A 26,906-nucleotide genomic window follows, 5' to 3' on the forward strand; every position below is an offset into this window, starting at 1 on the left:
TTTATGCAAATTATTTTAATAATGATCTAGTGGCATGACAAGTGTATGGTAATGATTTATTGTAATGGCAATAAAATGGATGCAAATTATGTTCTTAAAGTCGGGAAGCGTCACTGTCAAACAGGCTTAAAAGTGAGCAGAGTGGCAATGAGGGGGAGGCTCATTGCTAAGCGAGGATAGAGTAGAAATCATCTCCTAAATCAATAGCAAGCGATGGCATACACTTGTCGGGGTTCTGCACAGCCTTGAACGATTGAAGTCCAGCACCTACAGTAACGCACACGGTTCCAACTGAAAGCTAGACTCTCTTCTGCCACTATGTGTCCTCCTCTTTCCCCTCTGAAATGACGTGGCAGTTGGTGGTGGCAGAAACAGAGGCAGGTCACAGGTGCCAGAGAAATTATCAATCTCCTGCTCCCACAGAAAACAAGTGTGAACGTTTACCCTCCCACGAGTGCAGAGAGGACTGTGCGGATGCATCCACCCAGGGCATTAGATTGTACTGGTACTGGAGCGAAGACTCCTCTTCACAAGCAAAGGTGACTGCTGACCTAGTTTGAGACTAGGCCCAAGTCTCAAGGTCACACTTCCTCCCACACATCCTGAAGGTTTTGTTTGTACAGAAGCTGCCCAAAGCCATTCTTATACTCAGGTGAACACAAGGAAGTGTGTTTTTCTATACACACTAGGATCATTCTATATAGATAAAAGCAACACCTACAGACTACTTTGGATTTCTGTTGCGGTAGTCATCTTGAGAAGAATGTACTGCAGTCAAAAGAAGCTCCCAGAATTTAAAAGGGAGCTTCTATTTGTCTGTGCTGATTGATATCTTATCACCTCAAATAATCAGTTAAATTCTGAATGGACCCCAGGACAATTAGCTTTCCGACCTCGTATTCAAAATTGAATAAATCCTCTTATCAATGTGAACATTCACTTTGTGTTGCTTTCAAAACAGCTGTTTCCAGCTGCTCAGAGTCCTTCAAGGAACCAAGATCAGTATCCTTTTGATGCCAAATATTGTCACAACAATGTGCTAGGAACTTATATAAAGAATATGTTTCTCCATATAGCATGTGACATAGTCAATAAACACAAAAAAAAGCGATCTAAACATGATTTTAAAAACGTTATTTTTCCTTACTAATGCGCTTAGCAGTAATAGTACAGTAGACACACATGGGATGACTAGCAGTTTGCTGCCACACTACTGCCCTCTACTGGAAAATAAGCTTCATACAGTGTGAAATACCATTTGGAAATGGTGGGCAATTACTTGAAAGAATTTGTTTAAAAAAATGCTGGTACTGAGAATTTTGAGATAAAACCTTGAGGTTCCTTTGAAACAAACTGACAGAATAACACTCAAGATTTAATGCACAGTGTGCCTTATTCCATCTTGTGTATGGGGTATTCTATATCCAGATGATCAACTATACAAATGCCTTATCATCCCAACACACCAACACAACGGTGGGGAGGGAATCTGAACATGTGTCAACATAATCCTCACACAGGAGGTCTCCACCATTCTGAGGTCTATAAAACAAGAGGCTCCTCATTTCAATGAAAGTGTCTCCACGAACGGGAGTCAATTTGTATCCCTGGTTGAGTGCACGTTCCATAATCGAATCATTACTTAATTAATTAAGATATAATAAAGAATATCTAATTGTAACTGCTATCCACAGTCCATTATTCTGATATATGATGAGAGAGAGACCATCTCATCAATGTCATCAACTTTATTCGAATTTTACTGTCGGCTGGATCTAGGTCTCGATTTCATTGTCCTTTTGTTTTTATTTTAGGGTTTTTGGTTGTCTCTTTCCAGAGGAACGATGGCTAAAGAGTGCACTGGTGAACCACTTTGTATTTACAAAAACAGAACTAAATACATTCCACATGATAAAAAAATTTGTTTGCACACATACAGTGGGGAGAACAAGTATTTGATACACTGCCGATTTTGCAGGTTTTCCTACTTACAAAGCATGTAGAGGTCTGTAATTTTTATCATAGGTACACTTCAACTGTGAGAGACGGAATCTAAAACAAAAATCCCGAAAATCACATTGTATGATTTTTAAGTAATTAATTAGCATTTTATTGCAAGACATAAGTATTTGATACATCAGAAAAGCAGAACTTAATATTTGGTACTGAATCCTTTGTTTGCAATTACAGAGATCATACGTTTCCTGTAGTTCTTGACCAGGTTTGCACACACTGCAGCAGGGATTTTGGCCCACTCCTCCATACAGACCTTCTCCAGATCCTTCAGGTTTCGGGGCTGTCGCTGGGCAATACAGACTTTCAGCTCCCTCCAAAGATTTTCTATTGGGTTCAGGTCTGGAGACTGGCTAGGCCACTCCAGGACCTTGAGATACTTCTTACGGAGCCACTCCTTAGTTGCCCTGGCTGTGTGTTTTGGGTCGTTGTCATGCTGGAAGACCCAGCCACGACCCATCATCAATGCTCTTACTGAGGGAAGGAGGTTGTTGGCTAAGATCTCGCAATACATGGCCCCATCCATCCTCCCCTCAATACGGTGCAGTCGTCCTGTCCCCTTTGCAGAAAAGCATCCCCAAAGAATGATGTTTCCACCTCCATGCTTCACGGTTGGGATGGTGTTCTTGGGGTTGTACTCATCCTTCTTCTTCCTCCAAACACGGCGAGTGGAGTTTAGACCAAAAAGCTCTATTTTTGAATCATCAGACCACATGACCTTCTCCCATTCCTCCTCTGGATCATCCAGATGGTCATTGGCAAACTTCAGACGGGCCTGGACATGCGCCTGCTTGAGCAGGGGGATCTTGTGTGCGCTGCAGGATTTTAATCCATGACGGCGTAGTGTGTTACTAATGGTTTTCTTTGAGACTGTGGTCCCAGCTCTCTTCAGGTCATTGACCAGGTCCTGCCGTGTAGTTCTGGGCTGATCCCTCACCTTCCTCATGATCATTGATGCCCCACGAGGTGAGATCTTGCATGGAGCCCCAGACCGAGGGTGATTGACCATCATCTTGAACTTCTTCTATTTTCTTCTATTTTCTAATAATTGCGCCAACAGTTGTTGCCTTCTCACCAAGCTGCTTGCCTATTGTCCTGTAGCCCATCCCAGCCTTGTGCAGGTCTACAATTTTATCCTTGATGTCCTTACACAGCTCTCTGGTCTTGGCCATTGTGGAGAGGTTGGAGTCTGTTTGATTGAGTGTGTGGACAGGTGTCTTTTATACAGGTAACGAGTTCAAACAGGTGCAGTTAATACAGGTAATGAGTGGAGAGCAGGAGGGCTTCTTAAAGAAAAACTAACAGGTCTGTGAGAGCCGGAATTCTTACTGATCAAATACTTATGTCATGCAATAAAATGCAAATGAATTACTTAAAAATCATACAATGTGATTTTCTGGATTTTTGTTTTAGATTCCGTCTCTCACAGTTGAAGTGTACCTATGATAAAAATTACAGACCTCTACATGCTTTGTAAGTAGGAAAACCTGCAAAATCGGCAGTGTATCAAATACTTGTTCTCCCCACTGTATGTCACATTCTCTTTTTTATCTCTGTCTGATAAACCAAAGAAAATCAGAATGCTAGATGGAGCCCACTCTTCATATATACTATGCCTATTATATGAGTAACATCGAAGCCAGCTTAAACTTTCCCTACCACTCACCACTAACTGTCCCTTGTGGATATGTCCTGCTGTCAGAATGAGTAGGTGAATCCTGCCACTACTTCCATTTCCCTCCCTTCAGGCCTCGCTAGCCAATTGCCAGGAGGGCCATGCCCACTTTTCCCCCACACAGACAGCTGTCTAAAAAACATTCATCATATCCAGTAAGACAAGCAGCCACAAAAACATCATGTTCTATCTCTCTATACGTCCTTGTTAGAAAGAGAAATACATTTCTCTTTGGCAAAAATATTGAATACACTGAATAATCCTATTGACAAGGACTAACCTGCAATACTGCCCGATTGGCTTTCGTGTCATTGGCTCATTGGCTTTTTGCTTCTCTAACACCATCAGCGACATACAGATGCCACCTATATTTGATCATTCAAACCACTGATTCAGGCTATAGTGAGACATGGGACGATTGCCCCCTCTGTCTACCCTGAAACAGCTGTTTTAGGTCTAATTAAAGGGAAGTAGCAGGTGTCACCTGAGCCCCTACTGTGGGGCCACACCTGGTTGCATTAAGTTGATCCAAAGTGGTTTAGACGGACTGCCTGCACTGTGGCGTCTCACATTAGGCCACGGGAACTGAGCACCTGCTTGGATTGAGCTGAGCAACACCACTACAGCTCTGCTCTACAGTGTGGAGGCATGCCAAACTGGTGGAAGTGTGTCTTCTCAATGACCCCAGGGACGGTTCAGTCATTTCTGCCACCGCAGCTGAGAAGTGGCAGCATCTGTAAATGAACAAGCGTTTGATGCAGTCCTGTGGTCACTTTGAGATAAGGGCTGACTGTACGCAAGATAATTTCCTCGTGTTCGGAAAGCGACTGAGGCTGAAATACCTGCTTGTTGTAGGCCTTCTTATGATTTCACAGGACATTTAACTTTATACCTCTCATTTGTTACATGTTCAAGGCATTTACAAATGTCCATTAAAGGTATCCATGAAGCGTAGGAGGAACCCTTAACCTCAAACGGCTTGATGCATGCATAAATTGTCTTTGTGATGCTTAGAGATACTGCAGTGGTCAGTAGTTATGTTGACATGGCAGCTAGGGAGTAGAACACAGCCCCCTGGGGAGTTGCTTCCCTGAGCCAATACATTTTTGTACTGCATCTGCACTGTGCCTAAAGAAATATAAACTACAAACTAGCCCACAGTTTTCAATTTTGCCAGGAACAGACTTATCAACGCTATATTGTGTTGTCTGTTTGACAGCCCAATCGGCAACATACAATTTGACATTTACATCATCCAGGTATGCTCCCATGTCAGTTTGATTGGCTGCTGCCTGAGGTAACACTGTGCTTTCTGTTGTGCCCATTTTTTTTTAGCAAAACAATACATTCATTTCATGAGTCAACAGGCTAAGACTGGCAGCTTGTTTAGAGCTAAACAGTGTTTAATTGGATTCTGATCCACGGCAACACCACCGCAGGGTTTATTCATTCCCTTATTTTTTTTCAGAGAACCAGCAGTGTAATGGGGGGGTGATTTCATCCCTGCGATGGGGCCTTGGTGGTTTAGTGTTGCAGGCCTCTGGGAATGTTCTGTTGACAGTCACGCTCCACGCTGCCCTGATGCCCTGGCTGGCTGGGGTCCTGGCATCCCTCATAATGTCACCAGCAGCGCTTATGCTGCTAATGCTGCTGCTGCAATGGAGAGACAAGCCTAGTGTTGCAGGGATTAACCTACAGTGAGTCCAGCAATTGTCCGTAATACTTTCCCGGCTCTATGGGGGCAGCTAACACGCTAAAGGGACTGTTCATTACAAAGTCAATGTATGGGATTTGAAATGGGGTGCTATAGTGCTAGTAGCAAGGTCACTTGGTTGACTGTAATCTTGAGGATTATGATGATAATAATCTATGACAAGATTATGTAAATGTAATTACAGTTGGGTTTTTCTGGGGGGTCTTTTTCTACCCCAAGTTGTTTTCCACAGCTGGTAGAGAGACACTAGAGGAAACTATAAATTATGGTTTTACACTACTTCGGAGTGTCCTAACTGCCACTAAATGTTTGAGAAATATTCTGTCCAACCCAAGTTAGTCCAAGAGAGCCAATAGTCAATCCCACCAATAGATTCAAAGGAAAATCACCACAACAAAAGGACACCCTGAAACGCATTGCAACTTTCATATACTGTCAGTGTCAGTGCTATTGGTCAGGGTTCAAACAAATATTGCATTGGAGCTCGGAGGTTGTTTATCAAAAAGTGTTGATCCAGAATAGATAAGCAGTGTATGTTGTTGAGTGACACCAGCTAACGAGTCCCTGGGCATAACAGACACGTTGAGATCGCTCAGCCCTCTCTCTACTGCATGAACCAGGAAAAGGTCAGAGACCCCTGCCGAAAAGGACGTGGCAAAACGGCCAGCAGGTGATGTCAGCATTGACAGCCCAGGGAGAAATAGCGTTGCTGGGCCTCTGGCATTCACTGCACTCACGCCCCCCCCCCCCCCCCCCCCCCCTTCCCACACATACAGTACACACCCCTCACCCCCACAGAGTGAGACACATCTGAATAATACATCGCTCTCTCCTGCAGGGACACCCCCACCTCGGACAGACCCAGAGATAAACAAACATGGCATCTACATCACAGTGTGAGCCATGTCTCTCCCACAGCACCTCATGCAAGAATACACACACACACTCTCACTGCATGCTCAGCTGAGGCCAAGTGCATGTTTCCTCATCATGTTCCAATGATGCAGGACTCACACAGGGACTTTGACCGTGCTACCCCAGCCCATTATCAGCCTGAAAACATCATGGCACGTTTTTGCAAAAAAGTGAAATGTCACCGTAGCTGACGTTTTTCTCAATAAATTGCAGTCAATTGGGAAAAAACGAGTGTCAGAGGGTTGACGTTTATCTCAATACATTGGGTTCAATGGGAAAAGATGAGTGTCAACCAATTGAATCGTATGTCAATAAATTGCAGTCAATGGGAAAAGAGGAGTGTCACAGTGTTGACGCTTATGTCAATAAGAAAAGATGATTGTCACAGTGTTGATGACTAATTTAATACATTGCATTCAATGGGGCAAGATTAGTATCACAATATGGACGCATAAAGAAATGCATCAGAGATGACACCCTCCTCTCTCTTTTTCTCCCTCCCTCCCTCCCTCACTCCCTCCCTCCTCTCTCTTCCTCCCCCTCCTTCACCTCCATCCCTCCTTCACAGAAAATAAGAGCCTTGTTATGAATTCTTGAATGAATTTTGAAGAGGATGTTGGTCCCCCAAAAATGTATTGACTTGAAACTTGAAACTGCCTGTCTGCCTGTATGCCTGCCTAATTGCATGCCTGTCTGTGTCTGCCTGTATGTCTGTCTGTTTACAGGAAATTACTTAATTGGGGGTCATAGGGGTGGTTTCGGAGAGTAAAAAAGGTTTAATCTTCCAACATTTTACATATTTGTGACCGGGGGACTGTCATGATCCGACATATAAAATTTGAAGTCAATCGACCCAAAAGCTTTTTTTTTAAAGCAGTTAGAGAAACTAAGAGCCTTGTTATGAATTATTGAATGAATTCTAAAGAGGATATTTGTCACATTTTATTTTTGATTTACTTGAAATGTTGAAACTGTCTGTGTCTGCCTGCCTGTCTGTCTTCCTGTCTGCTTGCCTCACTGCCTGCCTGTCTGTCTGTGTCTGTCTGTCTGTGTCTGCCTGTCTGTCTGTCGGCCTGTTTGTAGGAGAGAGGAGGGAGAGGGAGAGAGAGAGATGAGAAGAGACGAGAAGAGAAGAGAAGGGGGGAGGCAGGGAAAGAAGGAGGGACAGAAAATGGAGGGGGAGGGGAGAAAGAAAAGGGAGAGTGAGAGAAGGGAGGGGAAGGAGAGAGAGAGAGGTTGTAAGTGGAGGGAGGGAAAGAAGGAGGGAGAGAGAATGGGGGGGTGAGAGCGAGAGAAAGGGGGTCGTAAGGGAGGGCGAGAGAGGGGACAGACAGAGGGAGAGGGTGAAGAGGGGAGAGAGAGAGAGGAGGAAGGGAAGAAAGTCAACAGACAGACAGAGGTGGGAGAGAGGAGGAAGAAGAGAAGAGCGGGAGGGAGGGAAATAAGAAGGGAGAGAGAATGGAGGGGGAAGGACGAGATGGAGGGAGGGAGGGAGGGAGGGAGGGAGGGAGGGAGGGAGGGAGGGAGGGAGGGAGGGAGGCTAGATAAAAAAAGAAAAGCGTCAACCCTGTGACACTCATCTTTTCCCATTGACTGCAATGTACTGAGAAAAACGTCACCTACTGTGACGTATTACCTTTTTTTTTTTTACGTGCCAGTAGGACATTTTCCTATGATATTATGTTGGCTACCCAGCAGCTGATAGCAGATAATATTTGAGATCAGACTTTCACATCTTTGGAAATAAAAGGTGGGAAATGTGGAATAGGGTATGGGAAATATGCTATCCTTGATTTGTTGAGAATAAAATGTAGCCTATAACTCAGAAGAAGTCATTATTTTATGGAATCATTTCCAAACAAACCTGTGGTGCATTGGAATGCCCCCACAAAACCTGGAGGGTGGGGAAACACAGAGAGCAGAAAGCATTTATGGGGTACTAAAATCTTGCTTCCACTCCAGTAGGTGAACAATGGAGTGAGCTCCCAGAATTCAGGCTGTTTACATAGCGAGCTAGTGAATAGAAATGCGTGAAACATTTTACAGTCCCTTGTGATTCTTAGAAGAACTGGCTGCCTTGTTTTCCATCTGCTTTACATACGGGAACAGCTCCACGGTTTGCTCTGAGATTATTTGAATTTCACGGGGTGTCTGACAGGTAACAATAGCACTGTGTCTATAGATTATTTTGAGGTCTGTGACAGGAGATTTCCTCTTGTGTTTGTGCAGGTTTCCCCAAAACCATATTATAATGGGATCTGAGAACTCAAATATCCTCAGATCAGATCAAAGAGACATGCCTATAATTATTGTATTATATATATTATAATAAATATATTATTATATTATTACTATAATTACAAAGACATGCCGAACACATACAAAGATACCAATCAAATATCAATCTGACTCAGCTACTGTACACTACATGACCAAATGTATGTGGACGCCTGCTTGTCGAACATCTCATTCTAAAATCAGGGTATAATTATGGAGTTGGTCACCCCTTTGCTGCTATAACAGCCTCCCCTCTTCATGGAAGGCTTTCCATCAGCATTAGTGAGGTCGGGCACCGATGTTGGGCGATTAGGCCTGGCTCACATTTGGCATTCCAATTCATCCCAAAGGTGTTCGATGGGGTTGAGATCAGGGCGCTGTGCAGGACAGTCAAGTTCTTCCATACCGACATCTGTATGGATCTCGTTTTGTACACAGGGGCAATGTCATGCTGAAACAGGAAAGCACCCTCCCCAAACTGCACAGAATCGCCTAGAATGTCATTGTATGCTGTAGCGTTAAAATGTACCTTCACTGGAACTAAGGGGCCTAGCCCAAACCATGAAAAACAGCCCCAGACCATTATTCCTTCTCCACCAAACTTTATAGTTGGCACTATGCATTAGGGCTGCTGGTTTTCTCCTGGCATCCGCCAAACCCAGATTAGTTCGTCAGACTGCCAGATGGTGAGGCGTGATTCATCACTCCAGAGAACCCATTTCCACTGCTCCAGAGTCCAATGGCTGCGAGCTATACACCACTCCAGCCGACGCTTGGCATTGCGCATGGTGATCTTAGGCTTGTGTGCGGCTGCTCCTCCATGGAAACCCATTTCATGAAGCTCCGGACAAACAGTTACTGTGCTGACGTTGCTTCCAGAGGCAGTTTGGAACTCAGTAGTGAGTGTTGAAACCGAGGACAGATGATTTTTACTCGCTACGTGCCTCAGCACTCGGTGGTCCTGTTCTGTGAACTTGTGTAGCCTACCACTTTGAGGCTGAGCCGTTGTTGCTCTTAGAAGTTGCCCCTTCACAATAACAGCCCTTACAGTTGACCGGGGCATCTCTAGCAGAGCAGAAATTTGATGAACTGAATTGTTGGAAAGGTGGCATCCTATGACGGCGCCACATTGAAAGTCAGTGAGCTCTTCAGTAAGGCCATTCTACTGCCAATGTTTGTCTATGGAGATTGCATGGCTGTGTGCTCGATATTATAAACCTGTCAGTAACAGGTGTGGCTGAAATAGCCAAATTCACTAATTTGAAGGGGTGCACATACTTTTGTATATATAGTGTACATTTAATGTTGGAGCACCTGCTGGGATGATCCCCCATTTGGTATAATACCTTGTGTTGTTCTCTACCATGAATTATTTTATACATATTATAATAATCAGAGCATGAAAGAAATCATGTCTGAAGAAAATGTATGCAAAAATATGCATTGCTATTGCATCCAAATAGGTATTGTTGTGTTTATCTTCACCCCATGTTTAGCAAGCAATTGTGATGAAAGAGTGATAGAGGGAAGTGAAAACAAATTGTTCAGCATTTCACGTACTAATGACTTCACCATCAATTCCCATGTGTGAGACTTTCATCCAGCATGTCAAACCAATGAGATGATTCTGTGGATGAAATCACGCTGTGCAACACACACCCTGAAGCACAAGCTTTCTCTTTCAAAGACACACAGCGCCATGGAGAAGGACTTTTAACACACAGGTTGAAAGTGTTCTGTATCTCCACAAGGATTCTGCCTACAGTTACAGGTCCCATAGAATTACCAGGATAGAGCTTACAGCTACAGGCCCCATAGAGTTTCCAGGATAGAGCCTACAGCTACAGGTCCCATAGAGTTACCAGGATAGAGCTTACAGCTACAGGCCCAATAGTGTTTTTATTTTTTATTTTTTATTTCACCTTTATTTAACCAGGTAGGCTAGTTGAGAACAAGTTCTCATTTACAACTGCGACCTGGCCAAGAATAAAGCAAAGCAGTTCGACACATTCAACAACACAGAGTTACACATGGAATAAACAAATATGCAAATGAGGTAAGATAAGGGAGGTAAGGCAATAAATAGGCCATGGTGAAGAAGTAATTACAATATACCAATTAAACACTGGAGTGATTGATGTGCAGAAGATGAATGTGCAAGTAGAGATACTGGGGTGCAAAGGAGCAAGATAAATAAATAAATAAATACAGTATGGGGATGAGGTAGTTGGATGGGCTATATTACAGATGGGCTTTGTACAGGTGCAGTGATCTGTGAGCTGCTCTGACAGCTGGTGCTTAAATCTGGTGAGGGAGATATGAGTCTCCAGCTTCAGTGATTATTGCAGTTCGTTCCAGTCATTGGCAGCAGAGAACTGGAAGGAAAGGCGGCCAAAGGAGGAATTGGCTTTGGGGGTGACAAGTGAGATATACCTGCTGGAGCGCGTGCTATGGGTGAGTGCTGCTGTAGCCTACAGCTACAGGCCCCATAGAGTTGCCAAGATAGAGCTCACAGCTACAGGCCACATAGAGTTGCCAGGATAGAGCTTACAGCTACAGGCCCCATAGAGTTTCCAGGATAGAGCTCACAGCTACAGGCCCCATAGAGTTTCCAGGATAGAGCTCACAGCTACAGGCCCCATAGAGTTGCCAGGATAGAGCTTATAGCTACAGGACCCATAGAGTTGCCAGAATAGAGCCTACAGCTAAAGGCCCCATACAGTTGCCAGGATAGAGCCTACAGCTACAGGCCCCATAGAGTTGCCAGGATAGAGCTTACAGCTACAGGCCCCATAGAGTTGCCATAATAGAGCTTACAGCTACAGGCCCCATAGAGTTGCCAGGATAGAGCCTACAGCTAAAGGCCCCATACAGTTGCCAGGATAGAGCCTACGGCTACAGGCCCCATAGACTTGCCGGAATAGAGCTGTATGTTCTGTTTGTCAGTGTGTCCAAAATTCTTGATGGAGTGTCTTGTCCTTTCAATATTGTTAACATGTTTATCATTATGATTGACTCAATCGCTGCGCTTTTGAAACGACAGGACTTTGGCACATATATGGATCAAGGTCGTCTCAGCAGGTGTGTTGAAGTTAAGCTTGAGGATACAGGGGGAGGGGGAAGCTCTCTGACACACTTATTTTCTACAATGTGCATCACTACATTAGAGCTTTTACTCTACTAATATTAGATTGTTTGATTTTCTTGTCATCTGGTGCCCTTTCCATATTAATGAGACCCCACTCTCATTTAGCATGTCTATTCAATAGAGCTATGAAACTATCCTCCTGGCCTCCTCACACACATACAATCCTTCACAGATCATCTAACTGCATTCCCATCGCCAGTCTCAGGCAGCTGGCCCATTTCCATCTAATAGTCAGACTAATCGCCAAGGGAGGAATTACCACTAAATTAAGGACTAAACAAATGTTCTAGTTTATTGAAGGCTGTAAATGGATGAGCCAAGCTGAGGCTATCCTCCCTATTGTGTTGTCAATATTTGTTGAATTTTGTGCTGCTCCATACCACTTAAATTAGACTTTATGGGCATTGATCGAGGGAGTTTGATGAAATAGCATATTCTGAGGAAATACACTGTGCTTAAAGTTGTCCTTCATTCTAATTTTCACCTCATTTAAAACCTGATTTCCTTAACAAAAGGTTGTCCAAGTATGACATAACACAGCGGGGGGGGGGTCCTCTTTTGTTCTCTATCGCTTCCCTACTGGTCCTTAAGGAAGGGGTGAGGCTGACAACATCACATCTGACCATCAAACCAACTCTTTGAATGCCCTACTCCCTGAAGGTTGCAGTTGTGTCTAAAAAAAACATTGTTTTTACCCTTCAGTGTGTGTACTTTACTGTATACTTGGGACATCGCTTTTCAACAGAAAAAGTTCAGAATTCACTGGATGACATCTTTAAGCATGGATCTGTTGACTCAGTCTCTGATGTTAATTGAAAAATAATAGCAGTGGGGTAGAGGGGAATTGATCTAATCTGCATCATATTTTTCTGTGTTGTCTTATCATGTACTTTGTACTTGAAGCATTTATGCACATCATTAGATCAAAACAATATTGTGTATTTGTCTCACACTTCCCTTGTGAATAGAGTATGACATCAAAATGTATCTAATCTGCAGATCATTAGCCATCACAAACAATGAAGACATGAACCACACAAAGTTCTATTCATTTCACTTTTGGAAATTGTATAGTAATTTCCGGGTGCAGTAAAGTAAAGCATGTATTAAATAAACACTGACAATGGTTCTATTTTAGTAGCAGGTCATATAACCTGGGCACAGGAGGTTGGTGGCACCTTAATTGGGGAGGACAGGGTTGTGGTAATGGCTGGAGCGGAAGAGGTGTAATGGTATCAAATACATGGTTTCCATGTGTTTGATACCATTTCATTAGCTCCATTCCAGCCATTATTATGTTCAGTCTTCCCTTCAGCAGCCTCCTGTGAACTTGGGCAATGCCATGACTGGCGTTTCCCCTAAATCAGTCACCCATGCAATGTTGGGCTATTCATTTCCTAAACAGTCTGGTAAAACCAGACAATGTATAATCAATTATCTAACAAAAGTGTTTACGGTGTTAAACTATTTTCAATTTGCTTCAGTCCACTGAGCATGCTACAGTTTGTGCAGGTTATCCAGCCAAATCAAGCCTGGCTGCAACAGTCCAAATAAAATCGATGCGACATTGATAGATTGATCTTGTGAGGCTAGAGCTCTGGGAGGTCGTGAGCAGATGTGACTGGGTAAGAGAGCCATGGGTTGACTGGGTTTACACAGTGTGGGTGTACTGTGACAAGATGTCACCAACAGGACATTTCTTTCATGAAGTTCAGTTTTTGTAAAGGGAAAACCTTCCATTTTTCACTGTCATCCATGCTTTTATTTGCAAACTATGACACTTAGAATTAAGGATTATTAATATACAATTATATTACTATAGCATGGAATTAAATGGCATGTAAAATAATGTTAAACTAATTCAAATTAAAATCCCAAATGAAATCCCATGCACGGCTGCTCCTCGTCTTCAGAAATGACCGTCAAAATAGCAAACAAATAACTATACAATGATGGTGAAATTTGGAAAAAGCTTGTGATTAAGTGCGTTAAAACCTTCCTAGAAGTAATTCTGACGTGTCAGAATGCTGCATTTTGGCACTTTTGCAAGCCTTTATTCATTTAAAAATTTAATATAACATGCTTTTAAAATGATATATTGGTGCACAATTTCTACTTAAAATATCAAAGGGACACAAAAGGCACTCTTTTTGTGGAACGACCCTACTTACTTTTGAAAAACGTAATCCTTTTCGTTCCTATGTAGAATATAAGGCTTTCACAAGAGCCTATCTGCCTTTTTGGGGGATGGTTTTCCATGACATGCTACAGTCCTTGATTTCCTTCTCCACAGGTCATTGCCAGAATTCCTTTGCTTCAGAATAATAATATGATTTCAACCTACAGTTGAAGTCAGAAGTTTACATACACCTTAGCCAAATACGTTTAAACTCAGTTTTTCATTTAATCCTAAGTAAAAAATCCCTGTCTTAGGTCAGTTAGGATCACCACTTTATCTTAAGAATGTGAAATGTCAGAATAATAGAAGAGAGAATGATGTATTTCAGATTTTACTTCTTTCATCGCATTCCCAGTGGGTCAGAAGTTTACATACATTCAATTAGTATTTGGTAGCATTGCCTTGGGTCAAACGTTTCGGGTAGCCTTCCACAAGCTTCCCACAATACGTTTTTGGCACATTCCTCCTGACACAGCTGGTGTAACTGAGTCAGGTTTGTAGGCCTCCTTGCTCACACACACTTTTTCACTTCTGCTCACAAATTTTCTATGGGATTGAGGTCAGGGCTTTGCGATGGCCAATCCATTACCTTGACTTTGTTGTTCTTAAGCCATTTTGCCACAACTTTGGAAGTATGCTTGGGGTCATTGTCCATTTGGAAGACCCAATTGAAACCAAGCATTAACTTCCTGATGATGTCTTGAGATGTTGCTTCAATATATCCACATAACTTTCCTACCTCATGATGCCATCTATTTTGTGAAGTGCACGAGTCCCTCCTGTAGCAAAGCACCCCCACAACATGATGCTGCCACCCCGTGCTTCATGGTTGGGATGGTGTTCCTCGGCTTGCAAGCGACCTCCTTTTTTCTCCAAGAAAAATGATGGTCATTATGGCCAAATCAAATCAAATCAAATGTATTTATATAGCCCTTCTTACATCAGCTGATATCTCAAAGTGCTGTACAGAAACTCAGCCTAAAACCCCAAACAGCAAGCAATGCAGGTGTAGCAGCACGGTGGCTAGGAAAAACTCCCTAGAAAGGCCAAAACCTAGGAAGAAACCTAGAGAGGAACCAGGCTATGAGGGGTGGCCAGTCCTCTTCTGGCTGTGCCGGGTGGAGATTATAACAGAACATGGCCAAGATGTTCAAATGTTCATAAATGACCAGCATGGTCAAATAATAATAATCACAGTAGTTGTCGAAGGTGGAGCAAGTCAGCACCTCAGGAGTAAATGTCAGTTGGCTTTTCATAGCCGATCATTAAGAGTATCTCTACCGCTCCTGCTGTCTCTAGAGAGTTGAAAACAGCAGGTCTGGGACAGGTAGCACGTCCGGTGAACAGGTCAGGGTTCCATAGCCACAGGCAGAACAGTTCTATTGTTGTTTAATCAGACCAGAGGACATTTCTCCAAAAAATACGATCTTTGTCCCCATGTGCAGATGCAAACCGAAGTCTGGCTTTTTTTATGGCGGTTTTGGAGCAGTGGCTTCTTCCTTGCTGAGTGGCCTTTCAGGTTATGTCGATAAAGGACTTGTTTTACTGTGGATATAGATACTTTTGTACCCATTTCTTCCAGCATCCAGCATCTACAAACTGTTCTTTGCTGTTGTTCTGGGATTGGTTTGCACTTTTCGCACCAAAGTACGTTCATCTCTAGGAGACAGAACGCGTCTCCTTCCTGAGCGGTGTGACGGCTGCGTGGTCCCATGGTGTTCATACTTGCGTACTATTGTTTGTACAGATGAAAGTGGTACCTTCAGGATTTTGGAAATTGCTCCCAAGGATGAACCAGACCTTTGGATGTCTACAATTCTTCTTCTGAGGTCTTGGCTGATTTCTTTTGATTTTCCCATGATGTCAAGCAAAGAGGCACTGAGTTTGAAGGTATGCCTTGAAATTCATCCACAGGTACACCTCCAATTGACTCCAATGATGTCAATTAGCCTTTCAGAAGCTTCTAAAGCCATGACATCATTTTCTGGAATTTTCCAAGCTGTTTAAAGGCACAGTCAACTTAGTGTATGTAAACTTCTGACCCACTGGAATCGTGATACAGTGAATTTTAAGTTAAATTATCTGTCTGTAAACAATTGTTGGAAAAATTACTTGTGTCATGCACAAAGTATATGTCCTAACCGACTTGCCAAAACTATAGTTTGTTAACAAGAAATTTGTGGAGTGGTTGAAAAACGAGTTTTAATGACTCCAACCTAAGTGTATGTAAACTTCTGACTTCAACTGTACATCATATAGTCATCAGTGAAATTGCCTAAATATTCAGAGTTTTAATACTCATTAAATACTCAGAGATGCTGATGCTGTTGGTTGGGGTGACAAGATAAAGAATCAAGATGCCTTCTGACATGTCACTAGTCCTGCTGCTGCCAGAAGGTGCTATTATTCCTTGCGTCTTTTGGCATTTACCTATGGCCACTCTCCGCTGGGTGTAAAAATCTAATGTTTCTGGGTTTAAGTGATTAGTGATGTACAGGTCAGCTGTTTGTTCACCCGCAATTGCTAATAACCCACCTGCAACTGCCTGACTATATGTGATAAAGTGAAAGTCTGAAGCCCGCACCCGACCCAAACCCTGTACCTTACAGTCAGAGATTTTAGAACGATTTTTTGACAAGGGGGTGTGTGGGGTAAACAGTGGTGTAAAGTACTTTAAAGTACTACTTACTTTTTGCAGTATCTGTACTTTACTTTGCGATTTATTACTTTTACTTCACTATATTCCTAAAAAAATTATTTACTTTTTACTCCATACGTTTTCCCTGACGCCCAAAAGTACTTGTTACATTTTGACAGGAAAATGGTCCAATTCACGCACTTATCAAGAGATCATCTCTGGTTATCCCTACTGCCTCTGATCTGGTGGACTACCTAAACACAAATGCTTCATTTGTAAATTCATGTCTGAGTGTTGGAGTGTGCCCCTGGCTATCCGTAAATAAAAAAATATTCACAAATTGTGCCATCTGGTTTGCATAATATAAGGAATTTGAAATTATTCATACTTTAACTTTTGATACTTAAGTATATTTTTGCAATTCCATGTACTTTTGATAATAGAGTATATTTAAAACCGAACACTTTAATACTTTTACTCTAGTATTTTACTGGATGACTTTCACTTTTACTTGAGTCATTTTCTATTAAGGTATCTTTACTTTTACTCAAGTATGACATTTGACTACTTTTTCCACCACTGGGGATAAATATATACACAGTTCCAGTCAACATTTTGGACACACCTACTCATTCAAGGGTTTTTCTTTATTTTTACTATTTTCTACATTGTAGAACAATAGTGAAGATATCAAAACTATGAAATAACACATATGGAATCATGTAGTAACCACAAAACCTTGTCACAACACAACTGATTGGCTCAAATGCAAATTAATGTTTAACAAGGCACACCTGTTAATTGAAATGCATTCCAGATGACTACTTCATGTAGCTGGTTGAGAGAATGCCAAGAGTGTGCAAAGCTGTCATCAAGGGTGGCTACTTTGAAGAATCTCAAATAAAATATATATTTTGATTTTTTTAACACTTTTTCGATTACTAGATATGTGTTGTTTCATAGTTTTGATGTCTTCACTATTATTCTTCAATGTAGAAAATAGTCAAAAATAAAGAAAACCCCTTGAATGAGAACCCCTTGAATGTGTCCAAACTTTTGACTGGTACTGTATTTTTATTAAGTAACCCTAACCCTATACTGAACAAACATATAAATGCAACATGTAAAGTAATGGTGGCATGTTTCATGAGCTGAAATAAAAGATCCCAGAAATGGTCCATATGTACAAAAAGGTTTAGTGCACAATTGTGTTTACATCCCTATTAGTGAGCAATTCTCCTTTGCCAAGATAATCCATCCACCTGACAGGTGTGGCATATCAAGAAGCTGATTAAACGGCATGATCATTACACAGGTGCACTTTGTGCTGGGGACAGTAAAATGCTATTCTAAAATGTGTAGTTTTGTCACACAACACAATGCCACAAATGTCTGAAGTTTTGAGGGAGCATGCAATTGGCATGCTTACTGCAGGAATGTCCACCGGAGCTGTTGCCAGAGAATTTAATGTTAATTTCTCTACCATAAAACACCTCCAACGTCATATGAGATACGTTGTTTTAGATTTTGGAAATATGTCCAATTGGCCTCACAACCGCAGACCACATCATTTTGGTAGGCTATTTGTTAATAAACTTGTCTCTAATTAAATGCAGCTTCTCTTCTGTCATTACTTATTGCCCTAGAAGACTAAATAAACCCTTGCTCATCAGATACTATGTTATATCCTAGCCCACATCGATAGAATGAAAAAGGGGGCATATAATACGAACGTCTAGCAACCCAAAGGTTTCGAGTTCGAATCTCGTCAACGCGAACCCAATGGTTTCAAGTTCCAATCTCATCACAGACAACTTTAGCTAATTAGCAACTTTGCAACTACTTAAAACTTTTTAGCTACTTTGCAACTACTTAGCATGGTAAGCTAACCCTTCCCCTAATGCGAACATCTAGAAACTCAAAGGTTGTGAGTTCCAATCTCATCACTGACAACTTGAGCATTTTAGCAACTTTGCAACTACTTACTACTTTTTAGCTGCTTTGCAAATTTGTAACATATAATACAAATTGTAATTCTTAAGAGGATAACGTATCATATGAATTGGATGATGGACATCCACAAATGAATACATACAATACGAAACGTAACATGTCATACTATTTGGAGTATGTCAGATTTACGTACAGAATGATACGAAATAATCTGAGACATGGTTGCTTGTGACTGTTGAATTTGTATAGTGCCTCACACACGCCCGTCTCTTTATTTTCAACTCTTCATTTTGTAGCATTTCTCTTATTGAATTAAACTCCGACATTGTCCTTTTTGTCTCATTGGATGGACGTTAACTATTTGTTCCCAAGTTCCCAAAAGCATTTGGCAATTGCTGTGTATTTGGCGATTGCCTACAGCTACGCCCTAAAGCTTGAGCTTAAGCACTAATGCCAGATAAAAAATAAAGGAGAAGAAAATGAAGGCCCTACACCTGAATTGCACAAGAATGATACATTTATGGATTTTTTTATGCATTGTTTTCTCTTTATTCAACCCGCATGTGCATCACCACCAGGGATACAGTCAAAACCCAGAGGTGCCTTATTGCTATTATAAACTGGTTACCAACGTAATTAGAGCAGTAAAAATAAATGTTTTGTCACACCCGTGGTATACGGTCTGATATACCACAGTTGTCAGCCAATCAGCATTCAGGGCTCGAACCACCCAATTTATAATTATAACTAAACATTGTTCTATCGTGATGGAGAATCTGGGGTAAATTACAGTACAGTATTTTCAACCTAAATTTAGTTTCCCCGTAAAAACGAATGTGGGGACACCCAGCTCAGGCGTCTTTTTAGATATTTTCTAAACCTGCTAAATTAGGTTAGCCAATAGCAAATTACAAAATACATAAAGAATAATAGCGCTATGTGGCGGCTGCAGGGCTCTATGTCACTAGCCGCTACTGGAGCTAGACGTTAGCACAGCTGGAGGCTAGATCAAACTGTCCACTCCTCAGACTGGAGCAAGGGGAGCTAGCAGGATAGATGTATTTTGCTTAATAACGTTGTTGTTTTTTTACGAAAAATGTACTTCGTGCAAAATAATGTGATATTACTGTTTGCATGATCGAACCCTATCATCACGTCGACAAGGAACATAAATAATGTATTCGTTTTCTACACGGAGCTCCAGTATTTCAACACTAGAGTCTATATATGTCAATAACGGTAACTGGAAGTGTTTTGGGCATTATCCAAATTATTCGAGTGTTTACTATTTATTTGTGTTATAATGTCATTGTCGGGGTATTAAAGATAACATGTGCCCAGTGATGATACGTTTGCTTGTGGAAGAGCCATACAGTATTTCATTAGATATCTGATCCATTCTAACAATATTTGGGGATAGTTTTTTTTCTTTCTTGCTCTTATCAGACTCGAGGTTCAGGGGTCTCGCTCCCTGAAAATCTCTGTCTCTTCAAATTTAATTCAGTGACATGTCACACGTGAGGAAGTATATGGAAAATGGTGGTTTTAATACAAGTCTTGTGTATTCATTAGAGTTAACAAGGTAGCAAAGGTTTTGCAGGTAGGCAGCCCCCAGCTAGCTAAGTGTATGGTTATAACATTTGTGGTTTTCAGACCAGATTGATTGTGCACTGTACCTTTTGATTGGGTCTAACAATTCTCTCTATTCCACAGCACTAGTCTATGGCAGAACTGTGGTCAGCTATCTCTGCTGCTTTGCCTGTGACGGAAGCAGAATTTCCGCTTGACTTCAGTGAAAAAGTTGAGCCCAGTGTGGTGGATGTGCTGAAACGTTGCAGGCAGCAGCTGTACACCGGGAGCGGTCGATGGAGGCAAAACGCTCAGATCATCTTGGACTTTTCCTGGGAGAAGCTCAACACAGGAACAGGGGTGATGTGGACAAGGAGTGGAGGTGTTTTTATTCATATGGCTGCCTGTTCAAAGTAGCTGCCCTATGCCGTGATGATGCCTCACCAGCTACAGTGCAGGAGGCCATACGGACATGTGACTAGGGCCTGCTCATGGGGGCAGCCATCATGGACAATATTTTATAAACCTTTGTAAGGATCCTGTAAAATGAAATCGGGAAGAGGCACTCCAATGAGGAGAATCCTAGTGAAGTAGTTAGTGCCAAGGTGGATTTCATATCTTATACTGTGTATGTTGTGGCCTGTTGCTTTCTAACCAATCAATCAATCAATTTTATTTTATATAGCCCTTCGTACATCAGCTAATATCTCGAAGTGCTGTACAGAAACCCAGCCTAAAACCCCAAACAGCTAGTAATGCAGGTGTAGAAGCACGGTGGCTAGGAAAAACTCCCTAGAAAGGCCAAAACCTAGGAAGAAACCTAGAGAGGAACCAGGCTATGAGGGGTGGCCAGTCCTCTTCTGGCTGTGCCGGGTGGAGATTATAACAGAACTATGCCAAGATGTTCAAAAATGTTCATAAGTGACAAGCATGGTCAAATAATAATCATGAATAATTTTCAGTTGGCTTTTCATAGCCGATCATCAAGAGTTGAAAAACAACAGGTCTGGGACAGGTGGCGGTTCCATAACCGCCAGGTGGCGGTTCCACTAACCAGTCTGTGAGCCTGTGTCATATCCCTTTTGTTCTTTCTCATAATTTTCTTAAAGGCTATTTTATTTTGCTTTGCATATTGCTTGTTCTTCAGTCAAACTGTGTTTGTTTATGCTATGTTAAATTCTCTTTTCTTCTCAACAGAAAATGAAGGTTGACTGTGTGTTTGTGCCTGTGGTCAAGCAGGTTCTGGCAGTATCAAGAAGACACTGTCCATCATTGGAGAGCTTCAAGAAAGATTACTTGGATCCCCAAAAGCCAGTCATATTAGAGGGTATCATAGATCACTGGCCAGCCTTCAAAAACCACCCTTGGAGGTACCTATTTCTATATTTTGTGTCCTTCTCTAGTCCCTTGCCCTTACCTTCTCATAGTCCCCTAGACACCTGTGTTGATTTTGTTTTCTCCCTTTGCAAAGCATAGAATACCTGCAAACTGTTGCTGGTTGTCGGACTGTACCTGTTGAAGTGGGCTCAACGTTGTTTCAGGCATTGTGATACCGGCCACCAGGACAGCTGATGAAACTGAGGAGTATTTCTGTCTGTAATAAAGCCCTTTAGTGGGAAAAACTCATTCTGATTAGCTGGGCCTTGCTCCCCAGTGGGTGGGCATATGCCCACCCATGGCTGCGCCCCTGCCAGTTGTGAAATCCATAGATTAGGGCCTAATTAATTTTTCAATTGACTGATTTCCTTATATGATATGTAACTTGGTAAAATCGTTGAAATTGTTGCATATTGTGGTTATTTTTGTTCACTATAAGACTAAAATACAACATAAATGTATATTTTACTGGAAATGTAGGATACAGGCTTCTATAATCCTTGCCTCCATTTTGGTATTGTACAAATTACATTTAAAGCATACAAGTTTTTCAGTTACAAAAACAGTATTTTGTTCAATGTACTCTTCTCCAAGGTCCCCGAGCTGAAAGACGACATCCGTATCCCTGACTACTGTTGTCTTGGAGAGGAAGATGACATCACGATAAATGCTTGGTTTGGGCCAGGAGGTAGTGTCCCCCCTTCATCATGATCCTCAACAGAACTTCCTGGCTCAGGTGAGTCCAACACATCCAGCGAGTAGGATCAGACTCACACTAATTTGGACCCTGCCAGAGATGTGTGTGATACTGTATTTTGGCAATCATAATTTGGTGACTGCATGGTTTCCCTATTATGTAACAGGTGGTTGGGAGAAAGTACATTCATCTGTATTCCCCTGAGGACACCGAGAAACTCTACCCTCACCAATTGCAGCTCCTACACAACACTAGTCAGGTTAAAATTCAACTTTAAATCTCTTCATGTACCAGATCTATGATCTTAAAAACAATCTAGCATTTAAGTGATCTACCTAAACTGTTAGTGCTGCATACTTTGAATGGGAGAAATTAGTAAAGTGTTTGCCATTTAAACACAAAGCTTTCTTTAATGCAGGTGGAGGTGGAGAGTCCAGACGTGGAGCGATTCCCAGAGTTTGTGAAGGCTCCCTACCTAGAGTGTGTGTTGCAGCCTGGGGAGGTCTTGTTCATCCCAGTCAAGCACTGGCATTACGTTCATTCTTTGGAGCTCACCTTTTCTGTTAGCTTCTGGTGGTCATGACCCATGATGAGGGATCCAGATTCAGGTTGTTTTTAGTCAGAATTTTGGTTATTGCAGTGGTCTTGTAAAATGCAAGTCTTGTGCTCACGTATGTTGTGACTTAGGTCTGAATGTTATTTTCTTAATCATTAACATGTCTGTCCTTTCATTGCTTCAGCCCTCTAAGCCTCGCCCACCAAATGGCTTTAAAAACACCTGATTCTATAAACAAGTTCATGGTTAAGTGTCAATGGTGATTTAAAAAGGATTAAGGTTGGAAACAAGTCTCAATTTACATAGTTCACAACGGCGATTCATATTGAAGAATTATGGGAAATTTGCTCAACTCAATTAACTTGAGTAGAGGAAAATAGCCTATCACATAATTAAAAGTATCCCACCTCATATCCATGACAAAGGAAAGCCAGTTGTGTTCAATCTATCAACACTTGAATGTGATTATGGCACACATTGAATGCCAAGCTACCTGCATGATTGGTGCTTGCTTCCACTCATTACTAAATTAAATGAAGGAGCAGTTAGTGTATGCTCATTTCCTACTGCATATAAAATATGGAGTTGTTACCCATTTAGTTTGATAGGGTATGCTTTTTCAAATTAGCATATTTAATTGTTGCCAAATTATTCCTGCAGATACTCAAAGATGAGGTGATGTCCATAATTTATTCAAATAAGGCAGCACTATTCTAATTTAACAACCTAATGAACCACAGGCACAAATTATGTAAACACCGCTTTCCATTTAAACTGCCTGAAAGAATGATTGAAGTAGTTGCCACACTTCCCAGAATTGCTCCCCTAGAAAGTAACTTAATAAAATTAAGATAATCAAGTTAAAAGTGGAGCTCACAGGAGACCATTGACGATTCAAGGAAAGTTAGATGTTCTCCTGAAAGAATCTAACATTTAATATATAATTATAAAAACGTTTTTTTCAACATTCAAACTTAACTCAATTTATCTTTACATTTGAATGAAGGCAAAACATTGTACTGAAGGTTCTGACAGCTATACATGCATCCGTGAGGTTATGACCTCCTGGTCCTCCGGGTCTGAGCTGTAGACCGAGGAGTGGGGGCGGGGGCCGTGTTCTCTTTGGCTGCTGACTGAGTCTCGCTCTGAGAGGACGGAGGTCTATACACATCTATAGGGAAGAGAAGGGAAAATTAAATGATATGAATGACTAGATAAGATAGGTAAATATATTTTTTCTTCGTCTGGGTCGAAAACAGATGAAAGTGATATGTATACACAGACCTTTATACAAACTATGATAGATTGTATAGACTATCATGGTACCACTTGTGTTGCATTTCTTTGATCAGCGCAACATTATTACCTGGGATCTCATGTGGCCAGAAGTCCTCACAGGCAGGGCATCGTGGATCAGTCCTTCCTTTGAAGTATCTGGCGACACAAGGGGTGTGGATTTTGATGCCACATGTAGGATTTTCACACGTCTGGCACTGAGAGGTAAAAAGACCAGATTATTACAAAAATGAAGCATGAAACCAAATGCATTGCTTAGAAAGCCAGGCTATATCAGTGGTGTCAATCCCATTTTAAATTCAGGCAACATATTTTGAGTAGCAACTACACCATTCATGAGAAGCATATCCAACAAAACATTAGACATGCAACATTAAACATTCATGTCTACCTTCTAGCAAGTTTGAACAGAGAGTAGAGGACTGAGAAAAGTGAGTTTGGGAATCTGACAAAAAGCAGATGTTACACCAACTTGGATTTGACATGGGGTCCAATTTAGCTAGCAGGAGGAATCCATTAGATGCAACTTATTTACTGTAATTTAAATTGAAGTTGTATCACATTACCTGCAAGGCCACATTGTGACAGATATGGCAGACCTTGACCTGGTCTTGATACAACATCCGAATATATGGCTCCAGCTCCATTATACATCGAGTGGAGAGAGAGTAGTCACCATTTTTCTGAAGGAAAGACAAACACAGATTGCAAGTCAATCAGTGGCACAAGATAGTGAGTGTGCACAAGAAGCAATAACTGCATGCATAGAATGTGTCTTCAGAGACAGCACCTCATTCAGCCACTTATCCTGAACAAGCCTGTTCAGTACATGTTCCGTTTCTCTTTTCTTTAGCTTTTTTGTCTGGAGGCTGTCGGCACAGTTAAGAATGTCTGTGGAAGAGGCGGTTCCATTGTCAGAGTCCACAATTAGGTCCATCTAAAAAACAAATACAAAAATAAGAACATGCCAGTTGTTACAGAGATATTCAAATGTTATTTAATTCTTAAGTCTTATTGTCAGTCATTTACCATTTACTAAAAACAGCATACTCACTGTTTTTCGGAATAATTCCAACTCATTGTCTGCATAATCAGTTGACATCCTGGTCACATCAGTTTCAGCCATGTTCACCTGAACAGAAGAAGATGTCAGCAGGAAAAATAAGAGCAGTTCATGATGGTAGTAGTAGTAAAATAGCTTTGTGAATGAATTTGATTAGTGTCACTGACCAAAGCATGATACTGAAGACCATCCTCCTCAGACATCCCTTTTCTGATCTGCATGAACATGGGCTGCAGCTGGGCATTGATAACCTCGATGAATTCATCGAGTTTATCATGAGCATAGTGTGCTGTATAAAAAGGGGTACATGCGAGTGGCCCTCAACAAAAACATTTTTGGACAGTTTCTCAGACCTAGATTAAGCCTATTCCTGGACCTAAAGGCACTTTCAATAGAGAATCTCTATTGTGTCTAGAAAACTGGACCTTTGAGTTTAAGGGTTTACCATACAGACACTTTGCTGACAAAAAATAAACAGTAGAGAACCAGGGGCAAAATAGTATGCAGCTATGCTGTTCTTACCACCGTGAGCCTCACAGCAATGCCGGTGGAGAGCCCTTGCCTTGGCACCATCAATGATCCCATTGACCATCATGGTTTGCAGGAACCTTTTATGGCTTTCTCCCAGTGGTCGAGCCATGGTGCAAGGAAAGCCCTAGAAAAAAAATTCAACAACGATTTTGAATAAGCAGAATTTGAGGGTGTGAGATTCCATTGGACCCCACACAATGTGGTTGACCAATAATTGCTAGTGCTTCGATAAGCCAATTTGCCTCTTTGCATTATGGCTGACGTTAGCTCACAGATGAAAGTGGTTAGCTACACTGAACAAAAATATAAACGCAACATGCAAAGTGTTGGTCCCATGTTTCATGAGCTGAAATAAAAGATCCCAGAAATGTTCCATACGCACAAAGCTTATTTCTCTCAAATGTTGTACCGAAACTTGTTTACATCCCTGTTAGTGAGCATTCCTCCTTTGCCAAGACAATCCAACTGACAAGTGTGACGTATCAAGAAGCGGATTAAACAGCATGCTCATTACACAGGTGCACCTTGTGCTTGTGACAATAAAATACCGTTCTAAAATATGTACTTTGTCACAACACAATGCCACAGATGTCTCAAGTTCTGAGGGAGCATGCAATTGGCATCCTGACTGCCGGAATGTCCATCTGAGCTTTTGCCAGAGAATGTAATGTTAATTTCTGTACCATAAGCCACTTCCAACGTCGTTTTAGAGAATTTGGCATTACGTCCAACCGGCCTGACAACTGCAGACCACGTGTACGGCATCGTGTGGGCGAGCTGTCAACGTTGTGAACAGAGTGCTCCATGGTGGGTTATGGTATGTGCAGGCATAAGCTACTGACACACACAATTGCATTTTTATCGATGGCAATTTGAATGCACAGAGATACAGTGATGAGATCCCGAGGCCCATTGTTGTGCCATTCAGCCATTGCCTCATGTTTCAGCATGATAACGCACGGCCCCATGTCGCAAGGATCTGTACACAGTTCCTGGAAGCTGAAAATGTCTCAGTTCATCCATGGCCTGCATACTCACCAGACATGTCACCTGTTGAGCATGTTTTGGATGCTCTGGATCAACATCTACAACAGTGTGTTCCAGTTCCCGCCAATATCCAACAACTTCGCACAGCCATTGAAGAGTGGGACAACATTCCACAGGCCACAATCAACAGCCTGATCAACTCTATGCAAAGAAGATGTGTCACACTGCATGAGGCAAATGGTGGTCACACCAGATACTGACCGGTTTTCTGATCCATGCGCCAACAGATGCACGTCTAATCCCAGTCATGTGAAATCC

At 41.8% G+C, this 26,906-nt stretch overlaps 1 protein-coding gene and 1 pseudogene across 1 annotated transcript; one reads left to right on the forward strand and one right to left on the reverse strand.

Moving 5' to 3' along the window:
• Positions 1-20,230: 20,230 nt before the first annotated feature.
• Positions 20,231-25,974, forward strand: LOC139578059 (lysine-specific demethylase 8-like; annotated as a pseudogene).
• Positions 23,598-25,719, reverse strand: LOC139578050 (non-structural maintenance of chromosomes element 1 homolog). The gene is made up of 7 exons (XM_071405214.1): positions 25,593-25,719; positions 25,238-25,359; positions 25,062-25,139; positions 24,798-24,944; positions 24,574-24,690; positions 24,078-24,204; positions 23,598-23,882 (listed from the first exon to the last, which is right to left on the reverse strand). Exons 1-7 carry the CDS (start codon positions 25,708-25,710, stop codon positions 23,767-23,769), a joined length of 825 nt encoding a protein of 274 aa, XP_071261315.1. The 5' UTR covers positions 25,711-25,719; the 3' UTR covers positions 23,598-23,766.
• Positions 25,975-26,906: the final 932 nt, after the last annotated feature.

Source organism: Salvelinus alpinus, chromosome 1 (assembly GCF_045679555.1).
Source record: "Salvelinus alpinus chromosome 1, SLU_Salpinus.1, whole genome shotgun sequence".
NCBI classification, from domain to species: Eukaryota; Metazoa; Chordata; class Actinopteri; order Salmoniformes; family Salmonidae; genus Salvelinus; species Salvelinus alpinus.

Excerpts from the sequence above, each read along its gene's own strand:
- LOC139578050 (XM_071405214.1), bottom strand. The coding sequence starts at position 25,710 with ATGGCTCGACCACTGGGAGAAAGCCATAAAAGGTTCCTGCAAACCATG. Across the intron at positions 25,360-25,592 it reads TTGCTGTGAGGCTCACGGTG|CACACTATGCTCATGATAAA; the intron begins GTAAGAACAGCA and ends CTTTTTATACAG. Across the intron at positions 24,945-25,061 it reads TGGAATTATTCCGAAAAACA|ATGGACCTAATTGTGGACTC; the intron begins GTGAGTATGCTG and ends TTTGTTTTTTAG.